Source organism: Opisthocomus hoazin, chromosome 1 (genome assembly GCF_030867145.1).
Source record: "Opisthocomus hoazin isolate bOpiHoa1 chromosome 1, bOpiHoa1.hap1, whole genome shotgun sequence".
Classification (NCBI taxonomy): Eukaryota; Metazoa; Chordata; class Aves; order Opisthocomiformes; family Opisthocomidae; genus Opisthocomus; species Opisthocomus hoazin.
The window spans coordinates 35,500,029-35,527,938 of NC_134414.1; the positions used below are offsets into that span (position 1 = coordinate 35,500,029).

The 27,910-nt window shown below is 37.3% G+C and overlaps 1 protein-coding gene across 7 annotated transcripts in view; it reads right to left on the reverse strand.

The window, feature by feature from the left end:
* LRCH1 (leucine rich repeats and calponin homology domain containing 1) overlaps positions 1-27,910 on the reverse strand; it is a 144,899-nt gene that overhangs the window by 57,855 nt on the left and 59,134 nt on the right. For all 7 annotated transcript variants that reach the window (XR_012764121.1, XR_012764122.1, XR_012764120.1 and 4 more), the window contains exons 2-7: positions 19,198-19,342; positions 16,060-16,186; positions 9,927-10,032; positions 9,292-9,428; positions 7,949-8,076; positions 5,853-5,937 (exon numbers count right to left, since the gene is read on the reverse strand). Coding sequence is in view for 3 of the 7 variants with exons in the window: in XM_075422074.1 (XP_075278189.1) it covers positions 5,853-5,937; positions 7,949-8,076; positions 9,292-9,428; positions 9,927-10,032; positions 16,060-16,186; positions 19,198-19,342 (728 nt within the window). In the remaining 4 variants the exon portion in view is untranslated. The remainder of the gene's footprint in view (positions 1-5,852; positions 5,938-7,948; positions 8,077-9,291; positions 9,429-9,926; positions 10,033-16,059; positions 16,187-19,197; positions 19,343-27,910) is intronic.

Here is a 27,910-nt window from a genome sequence, read left to right on the forward strand (position 1 = left end):
AATTCCAGGTGGCAGCCAGTCACGAGTGCCGCTGTTTAATATCTTTATTAAGGATCTGGACAAGAGGATAGAGTGCACCCTCAGTTTGCAGGCACCACCGAGTTGGGTGGCAGTGTTGCGCTGCTTGAAGGTAGGAAGGCTCTACAGAGAGATCTGGACAGACTGGATCAATGGGCCGAGACCAATTGTGTGAGGTTCAACAAGGCCAGGTGACTTGGGTCACAAAAAACCCATGCAGCGCTACAGGCTTGGGGAGGAGTGGCTGGAGAGCTGCCCAGCAGAAAAGAACCTGGAGGTGTTGGTCGACAGCCGGCTGAACATGAGCCAGCAGTGTGCCCAGGTGGCCAAGAAGGCCAACGGCATCCTGGCTTGTGTCAGGAATAGTGTGGCCAGCAGGAGCAGGGAGGTGATCGTGCCCCTGTACTCGGCACTGGTGAGGCCGCACCTGGAGTACTGTGTTCAGTTTTGGGCCCCTCACTACAAGCAGGACACCAAGGTGCTGGAGTGCATCCAGAGAAGGGCAACAATGCTGGTGAAGGGTCTAAAGCACCAGTCTTATGAGGAGCGGCTGAGGGCACTGGGGTTGCTGAGTCTGGAGAAAAGGAGGCTGAGGGGAGACCTTCTCACTCTCTACAACTACCTGAAAGGAGGTTGTAGTGAGGTGGTTGTCCATCTCCCAAGTAACAAGCGATAGGGCAAGAGGGAATGGCCTCAAGTTGCACCAGGGGAGGTTTAGATTGGATATTAGGGAAAAAATCTTCACTGAAAGAGTTATCAAGCATTGGAACAGGCTTCCCAGGGAAGTGGTTGAGGCACCACCCCCTGGAGGTATTTAGAAGACATGTAGATGTGGCACTTCAGTACATGGTTTAGTGGTGGACTTGGGATTGTTAGGTCTATGGTTGGACTTGATGATCTTAAAGGTCCTTTTCAACCTAAATGACTTTATGATTCTAAGAAAAACACAGTTTCCAGAAAAGGCCAAATTTTTACTCTTGCTCTCCTGAGACAGAGAGCTTACCACTAAAACAATCTGTCAGAGCTTTGCAAATCTATTTCCAAACAAACTCACTGGTGTTTCTCATTCTTTAGATGCTCTGTGTCTCTGTAACTTGCTACTCTGCACATACATATTCCATACATGCATACTGTAATTATAACTGCTATAATACACATGTAGTAGTTTGTGCCATATCCTTTAAGAATATGTTTTTACAGAAATGGTATTTCTCTGTTCATCAGTTCAGACCACTGTAACATAAGACCTGCAATGGAATAGGAGATTATTTTATTATATTTATATTTTTTAAATCCTGAAGGTAAGGTTTGTGATAAGGAATGGAGCAAATCTGCTTTGCCCTTAAAAAACTGTATTAAAGATATATGTGGCTATTCCTATTTGCCAAAAATATCCTGGATTTAAAAACATTCTGTAAATGCGTACCACCATAAATGTGTTTCTTCATCAATAAACTGTATGTTATTAACTCTATGAATTCACTGGCTGTATTATTCTGCTGAAAGAGAAAAAATTCAAAAGGATATTCAGGGACTTGATAAAGCTCTATCAAAATGATGAAGCTTTATAGTGAAGTGAATAAACATTGCAGCACTGTTCCTATTCATCAATTTTAAAAATAAATTTTAAAATAAATTTTATTTTAAACCAAAACAAATCAGTATCTCAAACTGAAAAGAAATCATACTCCAAGTGCTTTAAGCACAAAATTCACCAGTTCTTTTAGACCTGCAAGAACGACAATCCAACAGCATAAAAAAAGAGACATGCACAATATAAATTCATTCAGACAACCAAAGTTACAGTGAAGCTCCTTCTCTTTCTTTCAGGTTGTATCTCATGTGACATTTAAGCACTAAATTTAGTTGTTCTAGTTCAAAGATTCAGATTTTGTTAATTTTGCAACTGTCATTTGAAAATTTTACAAAATGTTTTTATATGCATTATTACAAGTCCTGAATACCAAAACAGGCAAGATTTTTTTCTCAGCAGAGTAACACAGACAGCTTGTAGGAAAATATTTTGGAGTGTTGGTGTAAAAAAAGCCACAGGTCATTCAATTTGGAAACAGAAAATCATTCCTTTAACAGGCTATGTCTCACTTTCAGGGCCTACAGAATTCTGCAATTGATTTTCCAGGTGTTTCCTGCCAGTGTAGTATGAAATAGAAACCATCCAAAGAAGCTTGCAATAATACAATAGTATTGCTCGTTCATAGGTGAAATACTGTATCTTACTTCCTTTGTCCACAGTGTTATTTTTGTTCAGCTGGCAACAGAAGATGACAATAGACATATAAGAACCAAAAATACCTAACATTATCCCAACATTGAACTCAGATGATGCATTTTGAAAGAATCTTCGTATACATTCTTGCTGGTCCTAATGTTTCATTCTTCTGGGAAAAGCAGGGACAACATCTTGATCTTAACAAGTACCCTGTTGTTCTAATGAGTTTTAACTAAGGAAAAAATAAAGCCAAAGGGAGTTGGAAAATGAATGAAAATTCTTCACTGTTCCTAAACGATGATGTCCATAAGTGCACTGTGTTAAAGCAGAATTTGCTTTCAAGTTGCTGCGATTAATTTTACAGCAACACTAGAAGATATCTTTCACTTGAAAGGCCCGAGATAACTATAGGTCTGAAGAACTGATCCTGTAACAACCCTACCAACAAGCCAGACAGATACATGAACTGTTGATCAAGCACTTCCTCCTATGTGTATGGACCCAAAGCTAAACAGCAAGCTACTTAAAAAATACATTGGTATTCAAACAAGTGATTCGTACAAATTACTGTTTTTAAGTTACACAAATGCAAAATGACCTTGTTGTATTTTCTGTAAAAGAGCTGAAACTCTACAGTTACCAGCCTTCAGATTAAACTGTAGTTTGTTTTTCTGTCTGATGTGTTTATAACAACTCTCCAAAAATGTGTTCTAATTATCACTTTATTACTGATAATGTTTATCTAATGTTTGGCGCACAGACTTCTGATTGTGCATGAATCTGTATTTGCAACATGCTAGTATTTCTTGCACAATTCTCATGTGTAACAAGTACTAAAGGTTGCCCCAGCAGGAAAAATGAGTGACGAATTTACTACCAAATACATTTGGGATTATTGATCTCAGCATCTACTTTCTCCTTATTAGCAGACCAGTAATCAGGCAGGGATGGAATGAGTAAATAGCTCTCATATAGCCTTTGTGGTAATACAAATGCATTGGTTCTTTGTTGGTTCTCTTTAAAACAATTTTTTGCAGCATTTCAATTGCTACGTTTTGATTACAGGAAAGATGATCTATTTTCTAAAGATGTTATTTATAGCTAAAGAGGAAATTCTGGAATAACGGTTTCATTAACAAGCTAACTCCGCTTCAGGAAGTGTAAGAATGCTAAAACAGTTTGTAAGCATCTCTGAACAGACTGCACGCTCTTAGAACTAGAGGGAAACAATTACAATTCTGGCTAGAAATCACAGTAATTCTGCTTCATTTCCATCTAGTAAGAAACCTGCCCAAATACTTGGAAATCCCTGTGGGATTTTGTTTAAAGTGCTTTTGTATTTAAAAGACCAATCAGTGTGTAAGTGGCTTCATTTTCAATTTGCTTTTTAGCAACTAAAAATTCAGTACTTAACCTTGATTCTTTATACATTTTGTTTCAAGAGCAACAGAACCTCTTTTCCTCAAAGGAGGAGAGAAACACTAAAGAATCATTTCAGAAATATCATCACTGAATTATATTGAAAATTATTTACTTATTTATCACTGCTTATTCAGTTCAGCTAGATTTAGTGACCTGTTCAGCTGAGCAGAAGGTCTAGGAAAGTCAGGTGTAACTGCTTAGGACAACAGTAGTCTCAGAAAGCCATCCTTTGTCTTCACTCAGCCGGACAACACAGTTCACAGAATCACAGAATAGTAGGGGTTGGAAGGGACCTCTGTGGGTCATCTAGTCCAACCCCCCCGCCGAAGCAGGGTCACCTACAGCAGGCTGCACAGGACCTTGTCCAGGCGGGTCTTGAATATCTCCAGAGAAGGAGGCTCCACAACCTCCCTGGGCAGCCTGTTCCAGTGCTCCGTCACCCTCAGAGGGAAGAAGTTGTTCCTCATGTTCAGACGGAACTTCCTGTGCCTCTGTTTGTGCCCATTACCCCTTGTCCTGTCACTGGGCACCACTGAAAAGAGCTTGGCCCCATCCTCCTGACACCCACCCTTCAGATATTTGTAGGCATTTATAAGGTCCCCTCGCAGCCTTCTCTTCTTCAGGCTGAACAAGCCCAGTTCCCTCAACCTCTCCTCGTAGTGGAGATGCTCCAGTCCCCTCACCATCCTTGTAGCCCTCCGCTGGACTCTCTCCAGTAGCTCTTCATCCTTCTTGAACTGGGGAGCCCAGAACTGGACACAGTACTCCAGATGAGGCCTCACCAGGGCAGTGTAGAGGGGAAGGAGAACCTCCCTTGTCCTGCTGGCCACACTCTTCTTGATGCACCCCAGGATCCCATTGGCCTTCTTGGCAGCCAGGGCACACTGCTGGCTCATAGTTAACCTGTCGTCCACCAGGACACCCAGGTCCCTCTCCACAGAGCTGCTCTCCAGCAGGTCCACCCCAAGCCTGTACTGGTGCATGAGGTTGTTCCTCCCCAGGTGCAGGACCCTGCACTTGCCCTTGTTGAACCTCATCAGGTTCCTCTCTGCCCAGCTCTCCAGCCTATCCAGGTCACGCTGAATGGCAGCACAGCCTTCTGGTGTATCTACCACACCTCCCAGTTTGGTGTCGTCAGCAAACTTGCTGAGGGTACATTCTAACTCTTCATCCAGGTCGTTGATGAAGAAGTTAAACAAGACTGGGCCCAGTACTGACCCCTGAGGGACACCACTTGTCACCAGCCTCCAACTAGACTCAGCGCCGCTGATGACAACCCTCTGAGTTCTGCCATTCAGCCAGTTCTCTATCCACTTCACCGACCACTCATCCAGCCCACACTTCCTCAGCTTCCCCAGGAGGATATCATGGGAGACTGTGTCGAAAGCCTTGCTGAAGTCAAGGTAGATAACATCCACAGCTCTCCCTTCGTCTACCCAGCCAGTCATGTCATCGTAGAAAGCTATCAGATTGGTCAGGCATGATTTCCCCTTGGTGAATCCATGCTGACTACTCCTGATAACCTTCTTTTCTTCCACTTGCTTGGTGATGGCCTCCAGGATAAGCTGCTCCATCACCTTTCCCGGGATGGAGGTGAGGGCTGATTTCCAGCACTGCCTAATTGCCAAACCACGTAAACGCATTAAGATCTACAAAGTTTCTGAAGTTCCTACACTACAGCAAACTGCCATAACCATGACACTACAGAACACACCAGGACCGGGCACACTGAACTCCTGTTAATTCCCAACAGGAAAGAGTCATCTGTCAGAGAAAAGAAGTGAGAAGCCGCCAGGCATGTAACCTCTTAGGACATTTACTTCATTGGAAAGAGCAAATGTGGATTCTGGTTTGGTCCTTATTCTCTAGATTATGTAAACTGTCTGAAAACCATAGTGAATTTTCATTATTGGTAGGTTGTTGACCATTTGTAAGCACTCACTGCCCTTTCCAGAAAGTGTACAGACAAAAAAAAAACCCCAACCCACAACCCCTTCCTCCCCAAACCCCAGACTCCTTTTATCTTTGTTTTAGCCATTTCTTAGCAAGAAATTCATGCCAACGATGCGGTTGCACAGTTTTGATGGCTAAAAACTTATTCACCTCGTTACCCAATTTATAATAGTGTCAAAACATGGACGCGGAGGGAAGGGAAGCTGGACACAAAACTCAGGCAGCTTACCTCTGTTGCTGACAAACGTTTATCGCCATTATCACTACCAACACCTGAATCTGAGTCCTTTTTACTAGGGTAGATGTCATCAATGCTAGATGTGAAAACAAAAACAAACCAATAATAAGCTATTATACCATTTACCATTAGAATTCTATCCTAGTTTCACTTAAATCAAAGCAAAATTCCAATCAGTCTTAATGGTAGAGGGTGAAATAGCCTACTATGGCTAAAAACTGTACATTTGCAGTCTGGTGATTGTAAAATAGATCAGATGGAGTGGCTAGTTAGCCTAACAATCAACAAAAAAACCAGAAGTAGTCTGCTATAAACCTTGCTCTTGTCTATACACTACATAAAAACGCTTAGTTACTAGCTAAGTAGCACAGGCGTCTGACTGAAGTCATCTAGTCATGGGAAAAACAATTAAACTAGTGGAACTCAAACTGGAGTCAACTGATTTAATTGTAACCATTGATGCATTAAAAATGAACTGATATTTCCCTGAGGCTTAGAGTAATTATTAACACAGAAACCTCCTTTTGGTGTTTTAAAATAGACTTTGAAATTTAGGTTTTTAAGAAAATGACTATAATAATGGCAACTGCTCTCTCTCCTGGTTTCATTACCTAGTATGACCTCTACTCATTTTAAAGTATACTATTAGATGCAACACACTCATCACCTAATCTTTTTTTTTTTTTAAATATCCTTTATTATCCTCTCATTTGCAATCCTGAAAGCTGTAATCCTGAATTCAGATTGACACAGCAATTTAAAAAAGGAATTTAATCAGTCTTCACATGAATAAGATATCTAATTAATCCTAATCTTAAACTATCTCTTATCAGTGTAACACTAAGGATTTTGTGTAGAAATTGCCTACGGAAATGCTAACTGGGTTATGTTTTTTCTTTAGAAGTTTTAAGTTATTCTCTAAAATAAAAATTTTTTAATGACTATGTGTTAGGACATTAGGCTGTCAGGTACCATCTGGTTCCTACTCTGTACTGTCCCCTTACCCTAACATGCATGCTCCTTTATGAGCAAAACGTCATACAGGGCATGACATTCCTGTCAATTTTCTTGTACACTGAAAGAATAAAACAGAAAACCAGTAGATGTTTCCCAAATGGAAAACTTACTCTTCATCCTGGTTTCCTCTCACCTTTGGCATTTATCTGACAGAAATTCACAAAGGTTCTCCAAACATACATGGAGGAAAGCAATTTGCTTAAAATCTTATCTAGACAACTGACAGGGACATTCCATAACAGTTCTGTTTTGGTTTTTTTTCAGGGTGTTAGAAGCAACATCTCTATTTTCATTTACATCAACACTTTGTTTTTATTGACTACTCCTCTCCAAAAATAAGGCACTATCGTACTTTCTCTGATTGGTTATATTATACTTCCAACATTAGCAAAGCAAGAGCTCACTAAAGACTGGTTTCCAATTAGCTATGGAAATTCTCATAAAAAGGAGCTGCTCCATATCTAGTTCCTGTCCTTAAATGACAATACAAGATGAGATTTCCTAGATGTTTGATGGAAGACATTAAAGATTTTGTCTTTCATTTTGCTAACAAATTAGCACATTTCACTTTAAAAGGATCTCGACATTCACGCAGTTCTCTTTGCTGGATGGATAAGCCTCTAAATGAATAAAAGAAGAGATTAAAACAGCTATGCAACAAATGTGTAACAACCTATAAATCACATAAAACCACAAGCAATTGAAACTTATTTAATGTGTCAGTAGAATTACAGGAAAGTTCCAACATCTAATGATACTACCCTCTGAATTATTTCCAATATATTCCAGCAGTCTACTAGTAAAAGATTTAAACTAAGGTTCACTTCTAAGGTCTTTCCTAACATGCTGCTAACTTTAACCAGAACTGATCTTTAAAAGCATTTTGTTTTAAACTCTTACAGAGATTTCACTAGAACAAAATACATAAAGCAAAACAAACCTCTGTTCAAAAAAAGTAAACTCTATTATCTAAACAAACAAAACTCTGGAAGCTAAAAATATAAATATTATTTATTTCACTTTGTTCATAAGTGTTACATGAAAAAACTAAGTGAGATTTTCATACATACCTCTCTTCCACAGGTTGTGGCAAATGCTGTTGTTCTATGGCATTGAGATACAGTGAGTCTGCTGTTTTAATCTGACAGGCCTGTACAGTCAGATATTTAAATATATGCACTTTACCCTTTGTACAAATCTGTTAGACAAGAAAAAAAATTAGGTGTATAACTAGAATGAAATAAATAATTTACTCCAAATGTCACTTAGTGTAAAATTCCCTGAAAACTAACTCGTATCATCAAAATACAGATCACATAAAAGGAAATGGATTTTATTCACTTTTAAAATAAAAAATACTCAGAACTACTTCAATTACCCTATCAATTATTGGTGTATACTAGTATAAATACCCTCAGAGAGTAAGACAGAAAACAAGAAAAGAATGTGTTCTACTTCAAATCCAAATGAGCTTTTCACTCAAAAAGAATTACAAGAAAAATATATTGTATGGCCTATTACTAACCGTGAATTCAATAATTATTTTCCAAAATTAGTCAATAATGATATCTAATTAATCAGCACGTCCTTAATGCTCTTAGTCTTCTTGTTTTTACTGGTGTCCAAGCACCTTTGCAATGCATTTCACCTGCATTTTAGAATATTTTTTCTTTACTGCACATTTCTAGCTCAGGTGCTTGCTGAAACTTGCTCTGTACTTTTGAGTTTAGTAACCGCATCACCATTGGTTATGAAAAGTGTTTCTCCCATGTAATAAAAATTCTCAAGTACTTCAACAGTTGTTGATTTAGAACAATTGTAGCTTTCAGAGATGTAGTTTGAACCTACTGTCCAGTAAGTCAATAACAATGAAGTTGTCCTTAAGCAGCAAGCACAGGTTCCATTCATTTATTATCATCATTTCTCAGCATTGTTCAGGAGTTTCATTTCTTTGTGTATCACAAGCTATGAACTTACATTATAATGTAAAATAAAATTTCAAACGGATTACGCTCTAAACCATCTGTATATTTTCAAGTTACTAGTAAATCACTGTAGAACCTTCTAGAACTGGGCTCTTGCTAACAGAGATAAAATTTACCCAGAGAATTTCTCAATTCTCTTTTCCAGAATTATATACATATTCCAAAATTGTTTCATATGCAGACAGGAATGACAAAAATAAACATGCAGCTAACAGAATGGAAAGCTTCTAGGCTCATATTGGTTCAAGTGGCACACAGACTCATACGCAGAGCATCATACGTTGTGTTTTATTTATGTATCAACAATTAATGTCTGTGATGACTGAAGTTCAGAAGCCTGCAATTGCAGAAGCTGACATTTTATAGGCTATAATTTGTTCTTGTCCACCAAACATTAAGGGACAATCTAAATTACAGATGTTACTTACTTGTGCTGGTGGAGACTGCAAAGGATTATTCTCAAGCAGTAATACTTGCAACTGCACCATCTTTCTAAAACAAATTGGAATCATAAGCACTTTATTGCAGGAAAAGTCGAACTTCACCAGGGGAAGCTGTACTAGTTCTAAAAATCACAAAAGAGAGAGAAGCTGTTACATCTGTATTTATTTTTGCCGTAAAATAATACAATATTTCCAAACAAATTTTCTTTTGCATTAGGAAAACTACAAACTCAGGCAGGCATATGATCAACATTTACTCCATTCTATACTGAGAAATGAAGTGTTACTGTTACACAAGTGACAATAAATTTTAAAATAAATACTTTGAAATATTTTTTCCCCTGAAACTCAACTGACAGTTCCCATACTGCATTCACAGGTAAGTACTTGTGCAACTTAAAAGATGCCTTGAATCATAAAGAATTCATTAAAAAAAGCCCATACACCGTTATGAGTGAGTACCACTGAATGCTCTATTCTGCAAACTCAAATAGAATAAATTTGAACACAAAGTAATTACTACTTTTTAATCATATTTACTTACATAATTAAAAAATACTTTCAAAATGCTACTAAAAAGAGCTACTGTAAAGATATTCGGATTTTTTGTTTGTTTTTACCTTGGGGTAAAACTTCAAGGTAATTTCTTCTGACATTCAGTTCTTTTAAAGATTTCAGCTGGCCTATCTGCTGTGGCAAAGCTGTGATTTCATTACAGCTGACATCCTACAGCAAAACAGTAATAGCAGAAATAATGAACTTTTGCCTCCTGAATGTTAAATAATACAGATGTGAAACTGTAGATAATCTGCTATTCCTGTTGTAACCTGAAAACATTTACCCATCTATGTCCTGTCTTCACAATGTAAAACCAGATACATGAGAAAATGTTTACACACTACTTAAAACCCAGAGCGAATTCTTATTTGGACAAGTTAATTTCAAAAGTTAATTTACTTTCTATAGAAACAATCAAAACCATTTGCTTAAGATGTTCTACCTTTTTGTTTTTAACTTTTATTAATATGAAGAACTCAGTACCATGATTATATAATCAAAGAAGTTTGGATGAAACGTAAAACTGCTAGTGTGTGGATCTCATTTTTTAAAAAGGTTCTTGTTCTTCCAGAGGGAATATTTCAGCAAAATTTAAAAAAAAAAAGGAGAGAAAAAGGCAATAGCATATTGTAATGATGCTCAAGAAAGGCATATATTTATCACATCACATAGCAGGTCATAGTAAAATAGGACAGGTCTTGTTTAGTATTATAAAAATATTCAAGATATTATTGTAAAAGGTACTTCTTCATTGCCTAGAAAGGTTCTAAGCAGGTCTGATTTTGATGACCAAACACAACTGGTTTAATAATCTGGATGAAACTGGAACCCGTCCTCATTTCAGCATTCCTAAAGGAGTAACTGCTGTAAAGTTGATTTGAAAGTATAGGGTCTGCCTACACTGAGCATAATTTCAAGCAACAAGTTTACATACAGTAGTAATACAGTCATAAATATTATACTTTAACACTACTGTTAACAAGAAACTGCTACGAAAGTGTACTAAAGTTCAACCTCTTGGCAAGTCAGTCTAAGATGAGATAGTTTTCAGATACCATTTTTACTGCCAAATGGTCTATACTCAATGTGAAATCAAAAGGACATTGAAAACTCTCCTTACATCCCAGGCAACCTGTAAATTTGAGTTACGTCTCAATTATGCTTCCATTTCTGCATTAAAAAAAGGGAAACAATATTTCATAGTAGGAAAGCTAAGTGGGATGATGCCAAATTTTCCTGAAGAGCCAACAGAATACTTTTTGGACATTCACTCCTACTTTCTTGATTGTTTCAAATGGATTTATACAGTATCTGGGAGCTCTTAGACTACAAAATTTCTAAAGTAAATCAGATTTTCAAGTAATCTCTTTGAAGATAGCTGCTTTAATGCTAGTCAAAAGGGTTACATTAACTCTCTATCTTCAAGCATAAAAACTAGCTCACAAAAACTGATAGTAAAAGCAAAATATGATCTGGCAATGCTGCTCGCTGTGTCAGACAAGTTTCTTCTTATAACAGAATCTCACTGCTGCCAAAGCTTCCTTCCCTTGTCAAAACTGAGTCAGGAAATCATGTTAGCTTAAAAAATTCCAGTTAATGAGTGCATCTTTTGCACAAGTTGCCACAAAGTATGGTTAATTGCACTGTTCCCAGATCATTTATTTTTAAAGCCTTACTGTCCTATTTATAATCTGCAGACTTTAAAAAACTTCATAATTAGATACTAATTTTTTAGGGCATGGAATTTAAATTCAAAGTCACCTTGTGGCAGACAAACTCTAGACCAAGTGTACTTATGGACACACATCAGAACAACTCAGGGAAAGAGAAAATTTTAAAGGAAGTGGGGGGAAGGAAAACAAAACAAAAGAAAACAAAAAAACCTGGCAGCATATAGCCTCAAAAACAAAGTCCACTTACAACCTTTCAAAACATCCTCAAGAAGACCGATCTGTTATGACAGCATGTCAGCATTCACAAGATCTCTAGAGATAACATTATACTTTATCCTACTAAACACAGCAATCCAAGTTTTTTATTACCTTGTTTGACTAGCTGTGGAAAAGAAACCTATAACACTATTTCTAGTTATACTTATGCTCTTGACTATTATTAGACTTCATGAGTACGTATGTGACAGAGACGGTATTTATCTTTCCCATTACTTTGATAGTAATGGAAGCAATACTATCAAAGCCAAATGCCTATCGTTTTCAGGCTAACAGTTTTTTAAAGGAACTAGATAACCAGCAGTTTGGAACTTCACTTCATGGACGTCTGCTGACAACTGAAGTCCAAACACCTACTCAAGTTCCAGGGGCTAGTGTTTGCTGAAGGTCAGATGACTTCTTGCATTAATTCTATTTTGTCCTGCCATGACAACACAATTTCTCAAGATTAGGGAAATGTAAGGCATATTTAATTTAACATTGATTACTGTAGCATGAAGCTCAATGGCGTGAAAACAATAAAAATCATCAACTTTTTTCTGCTGTTTATGGTGAAGTTTCAATGGTCTTAAACCAATAAAATTCAGCATAATGTACACACAAAAACAAATATGGTACTCTGGCTCCATACCAACATATTTATTGACACACAGGAGTTTATCCAAACCATCCAAACACAGGCAAACTTCCTGCTTACATCCGTTTTAAAATCTGGGGACTGTTATTCCTAAAAAACACATGGATTCTGCCAGAACTTGTGACCTACAAGCCATACTGAACGGTAAAAAGAAGCTACACAGTGCATGAGCATATGGATCCTTCTAGGTAACAGAAGGCAGGAGCTCCCACTTGGTCAGGCCGCTGGCCCAGATTAGATGAATGACGTGAAGGACCTACAACCCCGTTCAGAGATTTAAAGGCTTCCAACACGAGACAGAAGTGTCCCAGACATGGAGAAGAGAAAGCAGAAGTACAATACTGCCTCATAGGCTGGAGAAGAGAATTTTACTCTGTATCTCATAGTTTTGGGTGCAATTAATGAGTCATCTCTGTTGAATTACTTTTCATTGATGGAAAGCAAGGTTCAGATTATCTTCACACCAGTTTTGCACTCATCCTCCTGGCTGACAGTAGAGGTATGATTGAGTTATGCAGCTGCAAATAAGTTTCCCAACAAAATTTTGCAAATAATTTGAATATAAAGTATTCTCCTGCAGGATATGTGTTATTGTGATGCTTGTAAGACAGCTGTCAGACCTATATAACCCAGAACCCTAAAATTTAAAAGAATACCTGAAAACTTACTGCATGTAATACCTAAGCAACTCTATGTCACAAGTACTAAATTTATATAAATATATACATGTAATAGAAAAGTAATTGCCTACCCCATTTTGGAGGAGAGAGGAAAGAAAGTAGTTAGTCGGAAAGATCTGACCCAATTTGCAGCAAACTATGCTTGTATTGTTCCAGAGTGACTACAGAGGTAAAATTTGTTTCAAAAAGTTAGATGACAACTCCATTTGCTACGTACAGACATATTTTACTGCACGCAGCCTGTGAAAAGCTGTAAAACACTCTGAAAACCTGAAGGTGCTTGGCAAAGCCCTACTAATGCAAGAACTGAATGCAGTCAGGTGGCATCTGTCACCTCTCGGGACCGATCCCCTGGGCCAGCTCAGCACCAGCACCGCACATGTCCCACAAGAGCAGCGTGTCCTGGCAGAGGGCTGAGTGGTGGTGTCACTTGGAGGCCACACGCTATTCAGGCTGGCATTGGTTTCACACAGCTGAATGTTTTGTGCAACAACTGCAGCATGACTTAATCTTTATTTTTTTTCTTGTTACTCAGTTTAGAACAAAGATCACCTTATTATCTAAACCACATTATCTTATACACGCCAGTACGGATACTGGCTCTCAATCCTACCACTATTTGCTTCTCGCAGTACATCACAGTTTAGTAATTTCCAGCTAAATAATGCAACTCATTTCACTGGAAATGTACCAAACACTCATGGTGGCATCAAACACTAAGTAATCAGGTCATCTAAACAGAACCTTGCCCAATTTAATAACAATTGTCATTCCCACTCCCCCCCACCTCCCCTCTGTCATAAAGAACTATATCAGACCTTCTTCAGCTTTCATAATTCTTCTAGGCTATCAAAGTGACATGTTGCTATAGCCTTGACTTGAAATATTTTTTAGAGCAGGAATTGTTGTGTTCTTCATGACAAAGTCTAACACTGAATTACACTGTAACTGGAAAGCAATATGAAAATCCAAATCTAGTATTCCAGAAGTTAATTTGAACACGATTTGTTTAAAAAAAAAAAAACAAATAAACTATTTCATTTGAGCATAATCTAGATCAGTTTTCAAGATCTTAGTTTTTAACTTCTCAAAATTCTAAAATAAGCATAAGGGCTACTATTAAGTTACTCTTAGTAACAAATGAAACACTTCCAGCATCAGCAATGCTAGGTACCTTACTGGAAGGGTTCAAACTTGAAATTGGAGGGGAGATTAGACATGAAAGCACTTCAGTAGCTCTTTATTGAAAATATTATCACAGACCTCTGTTAATACAAATAAAACTGGTGATTTTGACCAGATCGAATCAGGCCAAGTCTTTCAATTATTTCATGTGAGCCCGCCACCACTAAGCTAAGCTACACTTAAACTAGAAGTAATCATGACCTAACAGGTTCAAACCTTTATTATCTATTCAGTCATCCTATCCCCTAAATTAGGATGTGTTTAATACTGTTCAACTTTAATGATATATAAAACTGGAATCATAATCTTTTATTGAATCTATTTGAAGTACAACAGAAACAATACTATATCCTAACACATTTTTTTAAGGTTAATTAAATCAAAATAATTTCAGCAATCTAATTAAGACCATCACACACACAAAATAATTAAACTCTTTGATAAGATAAACTAATAATGCTCACCAAACAAAACAAATTTGGTAGTCTTTAGCTCAAGTATAACCTGGTAAAAAAAGGTAACTGCCTCCCCCTCCCCCCAACAGCTAGATCAGTTATAATAAATAGCAGAAGCCTGCTACCACAGGATGCTGTACAAAAAGAATACTAGGAAGAAAAAAGCCCCACAGTTGCCGCTGCACTCCACATATGAAGAACCAGCAGCAGGGCTGGGGCCTAAAGCAAGGCCAGCTCAATTTCTGTAACATAATTTAGTAGAGAAACTACTGTTATAAAAATAATACAATAAGCAAGCACTTTCAGATACCAAAAAGATGTGCAAGATAAATGCAGTCAACGGAGATAGCAGCAGCTGGAAGAAGGTTCAAATATCATTGTTTTACTATGCATAAGTTAGCAGTGTCAAAATGTAGTTTATTTTTCAATTTGTATTTTAAGAGGTCAAGGTGAACAGAAATAACCAGCAGACATGACGCGTAAGCCACAGAGAATTCAGCGTCTCATTCTACAATATACAAAAGAGGAAGATAAAGGGAGAGAAAGGGAAGCATTCTCTTCTATACATTTTCCACACACAAACTTTAAAAAAAATGTGCAATCAAATTAATTTTAAGTTAACGTACCAAATAATTATTGCCTTTTCAGATTCTCGTTTATTAGACAATATAGATTATCTACTGCTTGCAGAAACAACAGTTGTCTAGATGGCTTTGAAAACAAGAGTTTTGTAAATCTGTTTAGATGGATTTTCCAAGAAAGGAAGGTTGTATGAGAAAAATAGTGAAATGAAATTAAAATAGACTGATAAGACCAGTATCACTAGTGGAATGCAATATGGTAAGCAAACAGTAAAAACAGTAATAACCAAGAGAAAGGAAGCAGAAGGGGAGGGTGCTACAGAGTGGGATACCGCTTTGCAGGGCCCTATAACAGAACTCTGAACAGCAAAACAGGAAGCCAGTGCAGGCAGTGGGTAAAACTGGGAAAGATGATGAACTTTGAAGCTGAGTTTTGAACTAACTAAGGGCAGTAGTGTTGTTTAGCAGGGTACTGAAAAACTTAAAGGAAATTATTATTGTGTTACTACGCAACACACTTGAGAAGTGTAAAAGTTAATTTTTAACCTGCATTATAGTATTATGCATTTATTCAAATATATTTGCAAAGTTAAGGTCCCTTCCAACCCTTACCATTCCATGATTCTATGATTCTAAGTTAATTTTACTGTTTCTAGTTAAATACAAACAAAGTCAAAATAAAAAGAAAATAAAAGATCAGTGACATACCAGTTCCATTAACTGTTTTAGCTGACCTATCTCCTCTGGAAGGGAACCTAGCTTATTGTTACTTGCGATTAAGACTTTTAGAGGAAGACCACACAGGCAAGCTGGCAAAGAAGAAAGCTGATTTCGACTGTAACAAAACAAAACAAAACATTAAAAACACCAGTGACGCTCTACTGTATAGTCATATAAAGTCTGAGAGTTGTAAAACTCCTTCATTTTGATGGGTCAGATTTTATACAAATAAAATACGAATTTTCAAATGGCAATCCTTAAGAAAACACTTGCACATAAAAAATATCTGCATTACTGACTAAACAGTATTGTAGAATTTATCATTCTGGAAAAAATGCATTATATAAATTTAACAATATTGGAACAAGTCTGGTTGTCATCTAAAACAGCTATTCTCCTTCCTAACGAATATAGGGAAGTCAATTGAGACAGTATTTTGCAAGTATTTAAACATCCCTGTGGTTTCATGTAGCAGTACAGTGGATGTCTTTTGTTCCAGCTGAAAGACAAATAAATAAATTACAGATAAAATGGTTATTTTTTCAATTCCTTTAAAGCACACTTACAGTTGAAGATTACTTTGTATTTGTTGTTCTATGATTCTATGACACTAACCCAGGCAAAAACAGCGAAAAATTCTGGGACCATCAATTGTTAATTTCTTTCCGAGACTCATATTGAGCCATTTTATCTCTGTATCTTATTTTTTTCCTAAAATTGATGAAACATTTTTTTACATGACTGACACGTGCCATCTTAATTCTTCATATCATTTGGGGGCAGAGGGGGAAGTGAGCAGAAGATTTTCATGAAGAGGAGTCGCAAGGAAAGGCAAAATCTGGTAGAAAACTTTCAAGAGATTTACATTCGCATTCCAGTAACAATTACTCTAGAAGCTACAACTCAACAAATGCCATGATCCTTTGTGATCTCCAGATGACTAAAACTGTTAGTTTCTTGTGACTTGTGGATCAATGCCCAGAACAAACTTTAAGCTCAACAGAATAATGTATTAACTACCGTCTTTCCTAGACTATTTGAAGGTTTTCTTATAATATAACTTTATCTTTTTTATGAGTATTACCCTGTAGGGAAACAACGAACAGTAACTTCAAGTGGCACCCCAGTGAGAACCACTTTAGTCAGCTTCTGTATGACTGTTAAGGCTCCAGAGAATATGATGACTGAACTCTGACAACAGATAGTAAAAATTGGCCTGCGTAATTTCAGTAAGAGATGCAACATTGAATTGAAACAAAAGGAAACAAAAATTAAAATTCCACTAGTCTCAAAACCTTTCTTCTTTAACCGCCAATCCAGTGGTCTGCTACAAAACTGCATATAAAGGCGTGTATTTGAGGCCCACGCAACAGTCTCAAAATGTTTTACAAAACAATCATCATATCTGTTACACAGACTGGGGGACAGAGAGGTATCAAATAACAAACCCGAGGTTATTAAAAATGAGAAATCCAACTACTAGCTAGTAGTAGCTGAAAAAAAGAATCAGTGCTTATTGTGGAATCAGCTTCCCCAACTCTATTGTCTTTACAGAAGACCAAGACATAACTTCTTCTAAAAAATAAGTAGAAATAATTTTTTAAGTTCTAAAGAACTCAAATTGAGGAAGCCTAGTTACACAACACAGAAGGTCAGATACAAAACAACAAAAAAAATTAATTTAAAAATTATTTTAAGTTCTACAGAACTCAACAGCAACCTGCTAAGAGATAAGGAGCAGCACATAAACAGGGTGAGTAATAAATCATTAGTTTAAAAGGAATTTCTTTAAATAAAACATGAACAGTATCCACAGCAAGGCCCAAAGACTATGTATATCTCTTGGCATCACTAACATAACATGGTCAGAAAGTCAAGGACATACTTCCTTCTACAGATTGCTTACTGTGTTCAACTAACACGGGGGAAGGGTAGATCCAAATGAAGAGGAGATTTTAAACTGAGGGAAATGACCTCACTTAGTAAAACTTGAAAAATTTCCTTTCATTTTGCCTAATTTACTGTGGTAGTAATATTAACTCTAAGTATTACAGTTTTGTGATGACTCACACAAATTCCATCACTACATTGAGTTTTAATTCACTGGTTTACTACATTGAGTACTAATTGAGTTCATTCTAATTCCTAAATTTACTAAGATGTTTTATGTAAACTTAATGTAATCCATTCTTAATTTATATATATATCTCTCTCTAAAAAATACGGTGTCAAAATTTCAAGTCCTATTCCTTACACGTGTGCAGATACTCAGGACACATTATTCTGTTTTAATTTTTAGTGTCAAAAATAGTGTTCCACAGTGGCCAAAACTGCAGTACAGTAACAATACAGGAAGGCTTGAGAAACATCCTCAGTGTTCAAAAAAAAAATGATGATCAAGCCTTCATACCTTGAATTTAAAAGCCCCAGAGCCACTTCGCCCTCTGCCCAAACTTCAGTCTCACAAAGACCAGATCATTATATCTTCATTACTACAGTTTCTACATACTCAACTGCAAATAAACCTCCACATCTTGGCCCAACTGAAAAAGTGCTGACATTCCCTCTCTCAACAGCAAATATGCATTCACTCACACTTTAACCAGTAGCAGTTTTCTATACAGACTAGTATTCACACACATTTTTCATGGAACAGAGACAAAGCTACCTAATTCTTTGCCCCTTCCTCCTAAAAAAGGCAGCAACTATACTTCTTGCATATTAAGGATATTAGTGACAAAGTATCATGCTTTTTCTCCATTCCCCATGAAAAAAAACATTAATCCTCTGTCTCTGTCCCTCCAGCTGTTTAACTACAAAAAGTACGTCAAGTTTAACAAAATTTATCATCAGAATGGAATTAAAAGAATCTGTCTGTGAGTTGTGATTAGCATTCTGGATTTGCTAGAAGAATAAGAAAGGGATTACTATTACTTGGTCTTTCTTTAATTAATTTCACATTTTGGCCTTCACAATGCCTTCACACAGAGCTGCATCTACAGCCAGTGAGTTTTTGCATTACTGCTTCCAATAAAGTAAAAAGTTGTTCCAGATACACATAAAGTGCAGACAAAAAAGCTTTACACATTTGCAAATAAACAGAAAATGTGGCAAAGTTACACTTACCTCAAATTCAAGTAAGTTAGCATTTGCAAATTTACTATGGCATCTGGTATAATTTTAATACAATTGTGGTATAGATTTAGTGTTTCCAGTGACACAAAATGGCACAACTCCGTAGGAAGCTCAGTTAATCTATTCTTGGATAAATCTGATAAGAGAAAAAGAGAAGGTACATTTTTTTGAACCATCAGATATATATACTTTGAAAAGCTATGCTTCTTTATTACAATAAATTAATAAATGCAATCCTACAGTAAGACAGCAAATTCAGCCAGTATTTTTATTATGCAAAATAAAACTAGTGCTAACCTTTACAATCTTGAAATGGAACAGACTGCATATAAAAGAGCAAACATTCAATTAAAATTTATTCAGTCTAATAAAAAGTAATTATTTGTAGGACTCAATATGCTGAGGAAATACTTGCAAACAGAACCAAGTATAGATTCCAAAGCTCATATAATATACCCAAAGATGTAGCTGATACACAGCTAGACATCTGTAAATAATGACAGTGTTTAGAGAAAACAAACAACAAGGAATATATCTTTAACTTCTTCAAATTAAAAATTAAAAGTTCTTCAGGTAACTCTTCAAACTGACCTGTATTTTCTAGATCTCAAGCAATTATAAAAGAACATTACCTATAAAAATGGTGAATACCTTCAGGAATGGATTTGATATATGGTATAAGTACATACAAGACAACAATCATGGATTCCAATGGCCTGAGTGCTTGTGCCCACAGAACAAAAGCTTTTGATTTTTGACCAGTTATTCCCTCTTTATTTTTCATTTTAAGCACAAAGACGCAAAGGAGAATCAGTAGGAAGAAATGTTACTGAGCTTTCTTCCGTAACTACCACAGTATGGAAAATGAGGTATCATAATGCCGAAGTGAGCTCAAGTCATAAAACAATAATGCATGCCAGTGTTCAACTGAATTAGTTGGGTTCAAAGAAACATTTAAACAGTGTTGCAGAACAAACATCTCTTATCATCAGAAACTGCAAAAATGCTACCCACCCATACCACCAGACGGATAACCTGACCTGAAGAACGGTCACCTGTTTTAAGTGGAAGGAACAGGAATGTACCTGGGCAAAAAGTGAGATGTCCGATGGGAAGGATACAAAGGAAAATTAAACTTCATGATCTCCTCACTTCACTGCGGCTATTTTAAGTCTCCTTCCTGACCTTTCAAAGTTTACTTCAAAGCTTGCTTTCATAAACTACATAAAAGGAAAAGCAGCCAAAGTATACTACATACATTTCCAGATAGTCAATAACCTGAATCCTCTCTTTAAGGCCATAAAGAAATTTTTTGCTTTTGTGAACATACAGACAGAAGCCCAAAGATCTTTTTAACTTTGTAGTTCCAGACCCATCAGTTTGCTGTGGAGGCACAGCTTGAGTTCAAAACTATCATCAGTAGAAAGGTTTTATCACTTTTACTTTTGTTCCCATCTCCTGCAATGTGAGCTGAAATTCAGTACACTCCATGCCCCTTGTCAGTGTCCACTTCGCTTCACTTTGTTGCCTCCAACAAAAAGTTGGTTTCATTATTCCATCCTCTACCAAGACAACAGCCACAGCCTACACGTGCCATAGTTGAGAGCAGGCCTGCTGACCCAAATGGCAGCATGGTTGAATTGAGCACCTCACCCAAAATTATTCACTTCTAAGTTACTACACAACAGCAATGCTTGAACTGCTCTGCTTTCTCTCACCAGACTTTGATGACAATTAGTTGCAGCATTACCTCAGCTTCTCATTTCCTTCACTTCTACCATCAAACTAAAGCATTCCCTATTTGAGTGAATGTTATTACTGTTTCAAAGGGGAAGAAAGCTCTTCAATGTTCCTCTGTTTTAGTGCTTTGTCCTCTACTGTTATCTATTTGTCACAAGAGTACTTGTTTACTAACATGGCGTTCCAAAAAAATTACCACTGGTTGGTTCCCTCTCCAGCTGCCTCCCTAGCTATGCTTATTATCAGATATTAACAGATGAGTGTCATGCTATAACTTTTTTAATCATGCAGGAGATCTTTGTATTTTACAATTCGATTTCAAAGAAAACCTTCCCTTTTTCAAACGACACTTTTCTGCAGTGACACCGCCACATATATGCTGCTCCTGTTTCCTCCTTTCGAGGTGCAGGACCAGCAAGATCCACAAGACCGAACTGAACTTTAAGCTGAGGCTGAAGACAACCTGCATGGCACTGGATGATACACGGACAGTGACCTCTCATCCTTCATACAATCTTTCTGAAGTGATACACAGATCAAAAGCTGGGAGCACAAGAATGTTACTTCTTCTCGAACCACTAAAACTTCAGCCCACCACCTAAACTCCATCTTCTTGCCTGTTCTCATTTACCTTCACATCAAATAAAAGGGACTGTTGTCACAACATTTGACTTAGACTTGAAAAAATCTAGTACCTCAAAAAAGCGTAACAGGAACTAGACTGACCCTCCTCCTACAACAGACACTGCTATAACAGTAAAATGCTTTTTTAATTCTGTTACTATCCTTTGCTCTCAAGAGCTTTCACTCTGTCACTCTGAAGAAGGACAAAACAAAAAACCTGCAGATGATAACAGACAAATTCCTTCCTGTCATCCTCAGGGCCATGGGTTATAGGACAGGCTACGAACACAACAAAGGAATTCAAGAATTAACTTACAACAGAGGAAGTAAATTATTTGTTATTGTGCAGTTGTTATAGTTCAAGATTAAGATAATTTCAACACTTGTATCTATTGTCGCTTCCTAAATAATAAAAATCCAATTCTATTTACAGCATAAGGCATGGAAATAAAACCTATACATTTAATACTCTTGTAACATAACTTAATTGAAAAAGCAAAAGTTTGCTACTATAATTTACTGATAAGAGGTATCTTTAATACCAAATCTGAATGTCCTTGAGAAACAGAGTACTGGAATGGAATCTGACATGCAGAATGGCTATCATATTTTTTAATAAGTGGCAATAATTTTTGCCAAAAAACAGACTTTCCTGATCAAATGGAAGAAAAGAAAAAATATATTGTTTTTATTCAATCCTAGAATGAATGTGAGCCTCTGAACATGACGCAGCTGTGAAGAAAGCCTAGCAGCTTTCAGATGGCTCTGAAAAATCCATACAGAAAATCATGCCTTCAGAAAGGAAAACAGCCCGCATAACAGTCTTGTACTGTACCTTAAAAGGTTAAACATGTACAGAAACCTCTGAAATGTACATAATTATTTTGATATTACTTTATACGAAGATACTTTTGCCTCAAATTACTGCATCTTACTATTAGTCTGTATGTACTTCAGGTTTAGTCTGATATTTGAGTTCTATAATAAAATACAAGTGTTAAACCTTAATGAAACTGCAGAACCTTTTGAACATACTGAGAAAAACAGTATGCATATATCTTGTTTCTGTCAGAATTCATAAACTTTCTGAAAAATATTTTGCCAAGGCTTTCTTGAGTTCATTATTTAGGGAAAACGAAGAATGCAGAAACTAAAATGTTAAACTTCTGAAAATATTTTTAAAATACAGAAATAATTAGATGGCAAACCTTTACTTCCTTAATGTAATTCTTTAACTCTACATTTCCCAAATCACCATGCTACACATGCCCCTTGCTTCATTAATCTGAAGAATAATGCTTCAGGGTAATTAATAATAATGAAGTTACTATACAGACTAGCTTTTGCTACAGAAATGGAAATGAACAGAGGGATGGAATTTGTTTATGTTTACAGGAAATTTGATTAATTTGCGTACACTATGCAACACAAAGGAGATCTAACAAATTAATGAATCTATGACAGGAGAAGTACATTTCATAGTTGCCAAGACAGTATAGGTAGGTTTCATCTGAGGTGACTACTTCCTGTAAATTCTATTATGAAATAGATGACATAAATCTAAACAAATATGGGGGGAGGCCATGCACTGCAGTGAGCTTTTTGTTTTAAATGAAATAACACTATTCATTCATTATTTGTGACATCAAGACGTTTTCAAACTACATCTGGCTTCACTTCATCTTTTCCTGCCAAGAACAAGTTTGCTAAAACTCCAAAATAAAGTAACAGAACACAAAAAAATAAGCAAGCCAGTTTAGCAAAATATTAGACGGAATCTTGATCTTTAAAAGAGTCAGCACAATTCTGGCACAACGACGGGGCTTTTGTATGAGAAATGTTACTATGTTGGAAGTTAGACAGGAACTACACAAAATAAGCACTTCCTTAGCGGGGAGCGAACAATAAAAAGCAAAAAGTTCAGACTGGTAAAAAAGCATTTAACAGGAGACTCCAAGCCCTTTTTGGAGACTGGCACACTGCACGGTCAGGGTCCGCAGTGCCATCACCCCAGTGATAACTGACTCCATCCTTAGGGCAAAACTTTACCATTCCTGTAGCTCTGAACATGTCTAGCACAGTGAAGCACCACCACTGACTAGGACCTTTCTGACTTCATGCTTTACAGGCAAATTACCAGCTGCCACTATATATATATATATATGTATACACCCACATGGTATAAAACACTGCCACTGCAGAAACCAAAATGGCATTGCCAAAATAACCAGAATAACACTAGTCATATAGTTATAAATTTTTTCAGTAAGGTTACAAAGTGCTCCAATTTTCCTACCTTCCAGTTAGCAATGTTATTAAATACAAGTTATGAATACATTATTAAATAAAAACTGCAGAATATTAATTGGAGAACTAAAATATGTAAGCCTTTTATTCAGAACAGCAATTCATTATATAAATATGCATATGCATTACTACACCACAAATCTTAGCCAAGAATTTTAATGAAAGCAGTATTATCAAAAAGCAATGATTTTAAATTTTCAGCTTACAGAAAAATTCACTATAAATTCATACTTATAACACACAAACCTACAACAGACAAAAGTTGGAATTATGCAAGTAAGCATCTATCCACCATTGAGCAGGGAATGTTTGAGAGAGAGAGAGACAGAGAACAAGATCTGAAAGAGAAGAAATATCTGTATTCGATATGGAGTTTCAAAATCAAGAAATTGCAAGGTAAAAAAGTCACCCAAATAACCTTAACTCCAGCCCACCAAGTTCCTATCTTTGTACTCTTCAGCACTGAATAAAAGACAGAAATCATTTTGAAGAAGGTTTTTGCATTTGTATTCAGACACCATTCAAGGTATTCAAATGAGATGTCTGAACTGGATTTGACAAAATTCAAGCAATTCACTGAAAAAGCCTAAAAAAAATAGTAAGTTCAACCCTAATTTCATGGGGAAATTATGCAAATAAGAATGCTGGGAAATACATTAAGAAGTCTGTATATGACATGACACAACTGTACAGTGCTTTACCTTTTATACTATAAGTTACGAATATTTTTATTGGGCTTTTAGGAAGCCTGTATTTCCGTATTAGCTATCTGTGTCTTCATTGATAACTGAAGCCACAAATTGATGGCACGATCTCAGACAACTTTTGACATATCTAATTAAATACACTTCAGACCTTCAGCAACACTGTATCCCACCCATACTTATCTAGGCAAAGAAGGCAAGTGATCTATTGTCACAGGAACTATGCCTCTCAGAATCAAATAGTCAACACTCTCTAATGAAGCAATTGCTTCATTCTAGCTTTTCCCTCCTAAATTGTAGGAAAATGCATCATCTCATAGACAAATGCTATATATTATTCATGACAACACTGTAATGCAACTATAAAACGCTATACACTTCTAAGACATGCCCTACAACTTGTCATTATCTACTGTAGCAGCATACTTTGTCTCAACTGCTTGCCATCTCTATCTGCCGGTACGTATCAATGAATAATGTCCTGGATGTACAGCCAGGTTTCACTGTAGTCAGCAACTTCTACTGACAGTGATGCTACACAAACAAAAAAGAGGCAGCAAAGGCCTCTACTGACTGGTGTCTAATGTATTCTGGTTCGTTCATGACAATCACGCCACAAAGAATGCATGGCATTTCTTCACTAAGAAACATTTCTATTTAAGTTACTTAGCAGACAGAAGAGCAAATAACAAAAGATAAAGAATGCCCAATAAAGTAAAAACAACTCCACTTCCATGTAAGAAAAAGATATAACATAGTAGTGCATGGACTCAAGGTTTTTCATTCTGAAACTACAACTTGTAGCAGACTGAGACAAAAGTAGTTTTAATGCTGATTCCCAAGTCATCATTAGTGACACAATAACATCTAACAGTAACATTTAGACACTGATTAACACTACTGAATCTAGATGTAAGACTAATAAAACACATAGAAAAAGTGCATCTATCCCAGGCAGCTGGGCACAAAAATGTACAGATGTTGCAAGAAAAAATGTTTTAAGCAGATTATAAAACAACTCTGCTGATTCACACACTCACTAAACACTACCTTTGGGAACACTGTCAGCATATTCTCCATCTGTCTCCCATTGCTAATTTAAGAATTAACATTAAAAATCTCCACCTCAAAGCCACAGGCAAATGAAGATTACACTACAGGTGTAGCAAACAAAGTGATCATACATGTACCTTTGTATCCACTTTTCTTATCATTACTATGATTTAACACATTAAAAGTTTCTCCTTTACCACTGTGTAGCTGAGTTCTCTGATTCTTCCCTATTCCACATCTTGACATAGCATTATAATACGCTGGCAAGTTAAAGAGCTAACACTAGTGACATACAACACAACACTGTCTTCTCTGTGTCACTGACGGTCAGAACGAACCCAATTTATTACTTGTCAAAGCAGCAACTGTAATAGTAATAATACATATTCACCACAGTTATCAGAGGGGACCTAAAAAGGGTTTAGAGGGAGGAAGAAAAAACAGGACTGAAGAAAACCAACACTGGGAGAAAGCATCTCGCAGAGGTGTCACCACTAGAGGGGGTCCGGGTCTCATAGACTTGGCCAACACCCTGTAACCGCGTTTCTCAGCAGTTTTCTTCCTCTAGAGACCATCCACAGCACATGCAAAGGACAGAAATAGGAAGGTACACTTTATAGCCCCCAGCACTTCTGTGAATCTATTTCCCATCACAGTTTCCAAAATGTGACAAAGGCTACTCACTTGCAACTATTACTGCAGGAAGCAAATATATACACCAATTTCTAACACGGTCAAGCCCTTACAAAAAAAGTCAATTTCAAGATAGTCATAATGAAGTATTTTTCCCCAACCTTCCTTCAGATGATGTAGGAATCTGAAGTATCCTTGAGCTTTCTGTAGTACAGCAATAGCAACGCTTGGCCTCTTTCAGACAAAAGGGGAATTAAGAGTTAGAGGAGACATTTGACAAAGACTCTGCTTGCAAACTCATTCCACCCCAACAACCCTCATCTACTTTATTTCATCCATTGCTCCATTATGGAATACATAGCTTACTTTTCCACAGTGCACTGTAGCCTTCTAATAAAGCACAGCCAAGTGTAAGAAACATGCGTCCTAAATTTCTTCTCAGGTAGCGCACTAACTAGCCTGAAGCAATCCAACAGCATACGCTAGCTCTCCCAGACACCAAAACTGTGAACAGAGGTCATTTCAGGGTCTTCCGCTTCATCTATGTGAAATAAGAGTGAGGGAAGGAGGGAGCAAAGAAGTAGGAAAATGCTCAGGAAATAGGAAAATACTCGTAAACTGAAGCATGTGCTCACGATTAGCTATGTGGCACACTCCCAGGAGACAAAGGAAATTTCTCTGCAAGAAACATGCTCAAAACAGTATCACAAGCCTGGAAGAATAAAGAGAAGGTTAATACAGCAGTCTACCCTTAGGTGGCAAAGTAAAACATTTAAATTTCTCCTTTATCTTCTGTTTCTTCCTCTTTAGGACAACTGTTCATGGGTTAGGTTTGACAGAAAAAATGCTTCCTGAGGGGGCTCTGTTTACACACAGAAGCTGAACCTGGTGTGGAAGTGCATAGGACTCCCTAAAAACACACTGCAAAATGACTGGGTTCTTCCTGCAGATCTCTGTGTAGGAATAAACAGATTTGGGACTGTGGTGGGTTGACCTTGGCTGCCCACCAGGTGCCTACCCAGCTGCTCTATCACTCCCCCTCCCCCCTCCTCAGCACGACAGGGGGAGAAAATACAACAAAAAAGCTCATGGGTTGAGGTAAGGATCACTACTTATTGTCACAGGCAACACAGACTCAACTTGGGGAAATTAATATATTGTGAATTAATAACAGAGTAGGATAGCAAGAAATAAAAACAAAACTACTTTCCCCCAACTCCCCTTCTTCCTAGGCTCAACGTCACTCATGACTTTCTCACTTCCTCCCCCTGCCCGCCTTGCCCAGCAGCACAGGGGCACAGGGAATGGGAGCTGTGGTCGGTCCATTAACACTTCATCTCTGCCACTCCTCCTTCCTCACAGTCTTCCTCTGCTCCAGCATGGGTCCTTCCCACGGTCCGCAGTCCTTCAAGAACTGCTTCAGCATAGATCCTCTACATGGGGTGCAGTCTGTCAGCAATGGACTGCTCCAGCGTGGGACCCCACAGGACCTGCCAGAAAATCTGCTCCTGCGTGGGCTTCTCTCCAGGGGCTTCAGTTCCTGGTAGGAGCCTACTCCAACACAGGCCCTTCACGGGCTCAAGCTTCCTCCAGAACACATCCTCCTGCTCCAGCATGGGGTCCTCCATGGGCTGCAGGTCAAT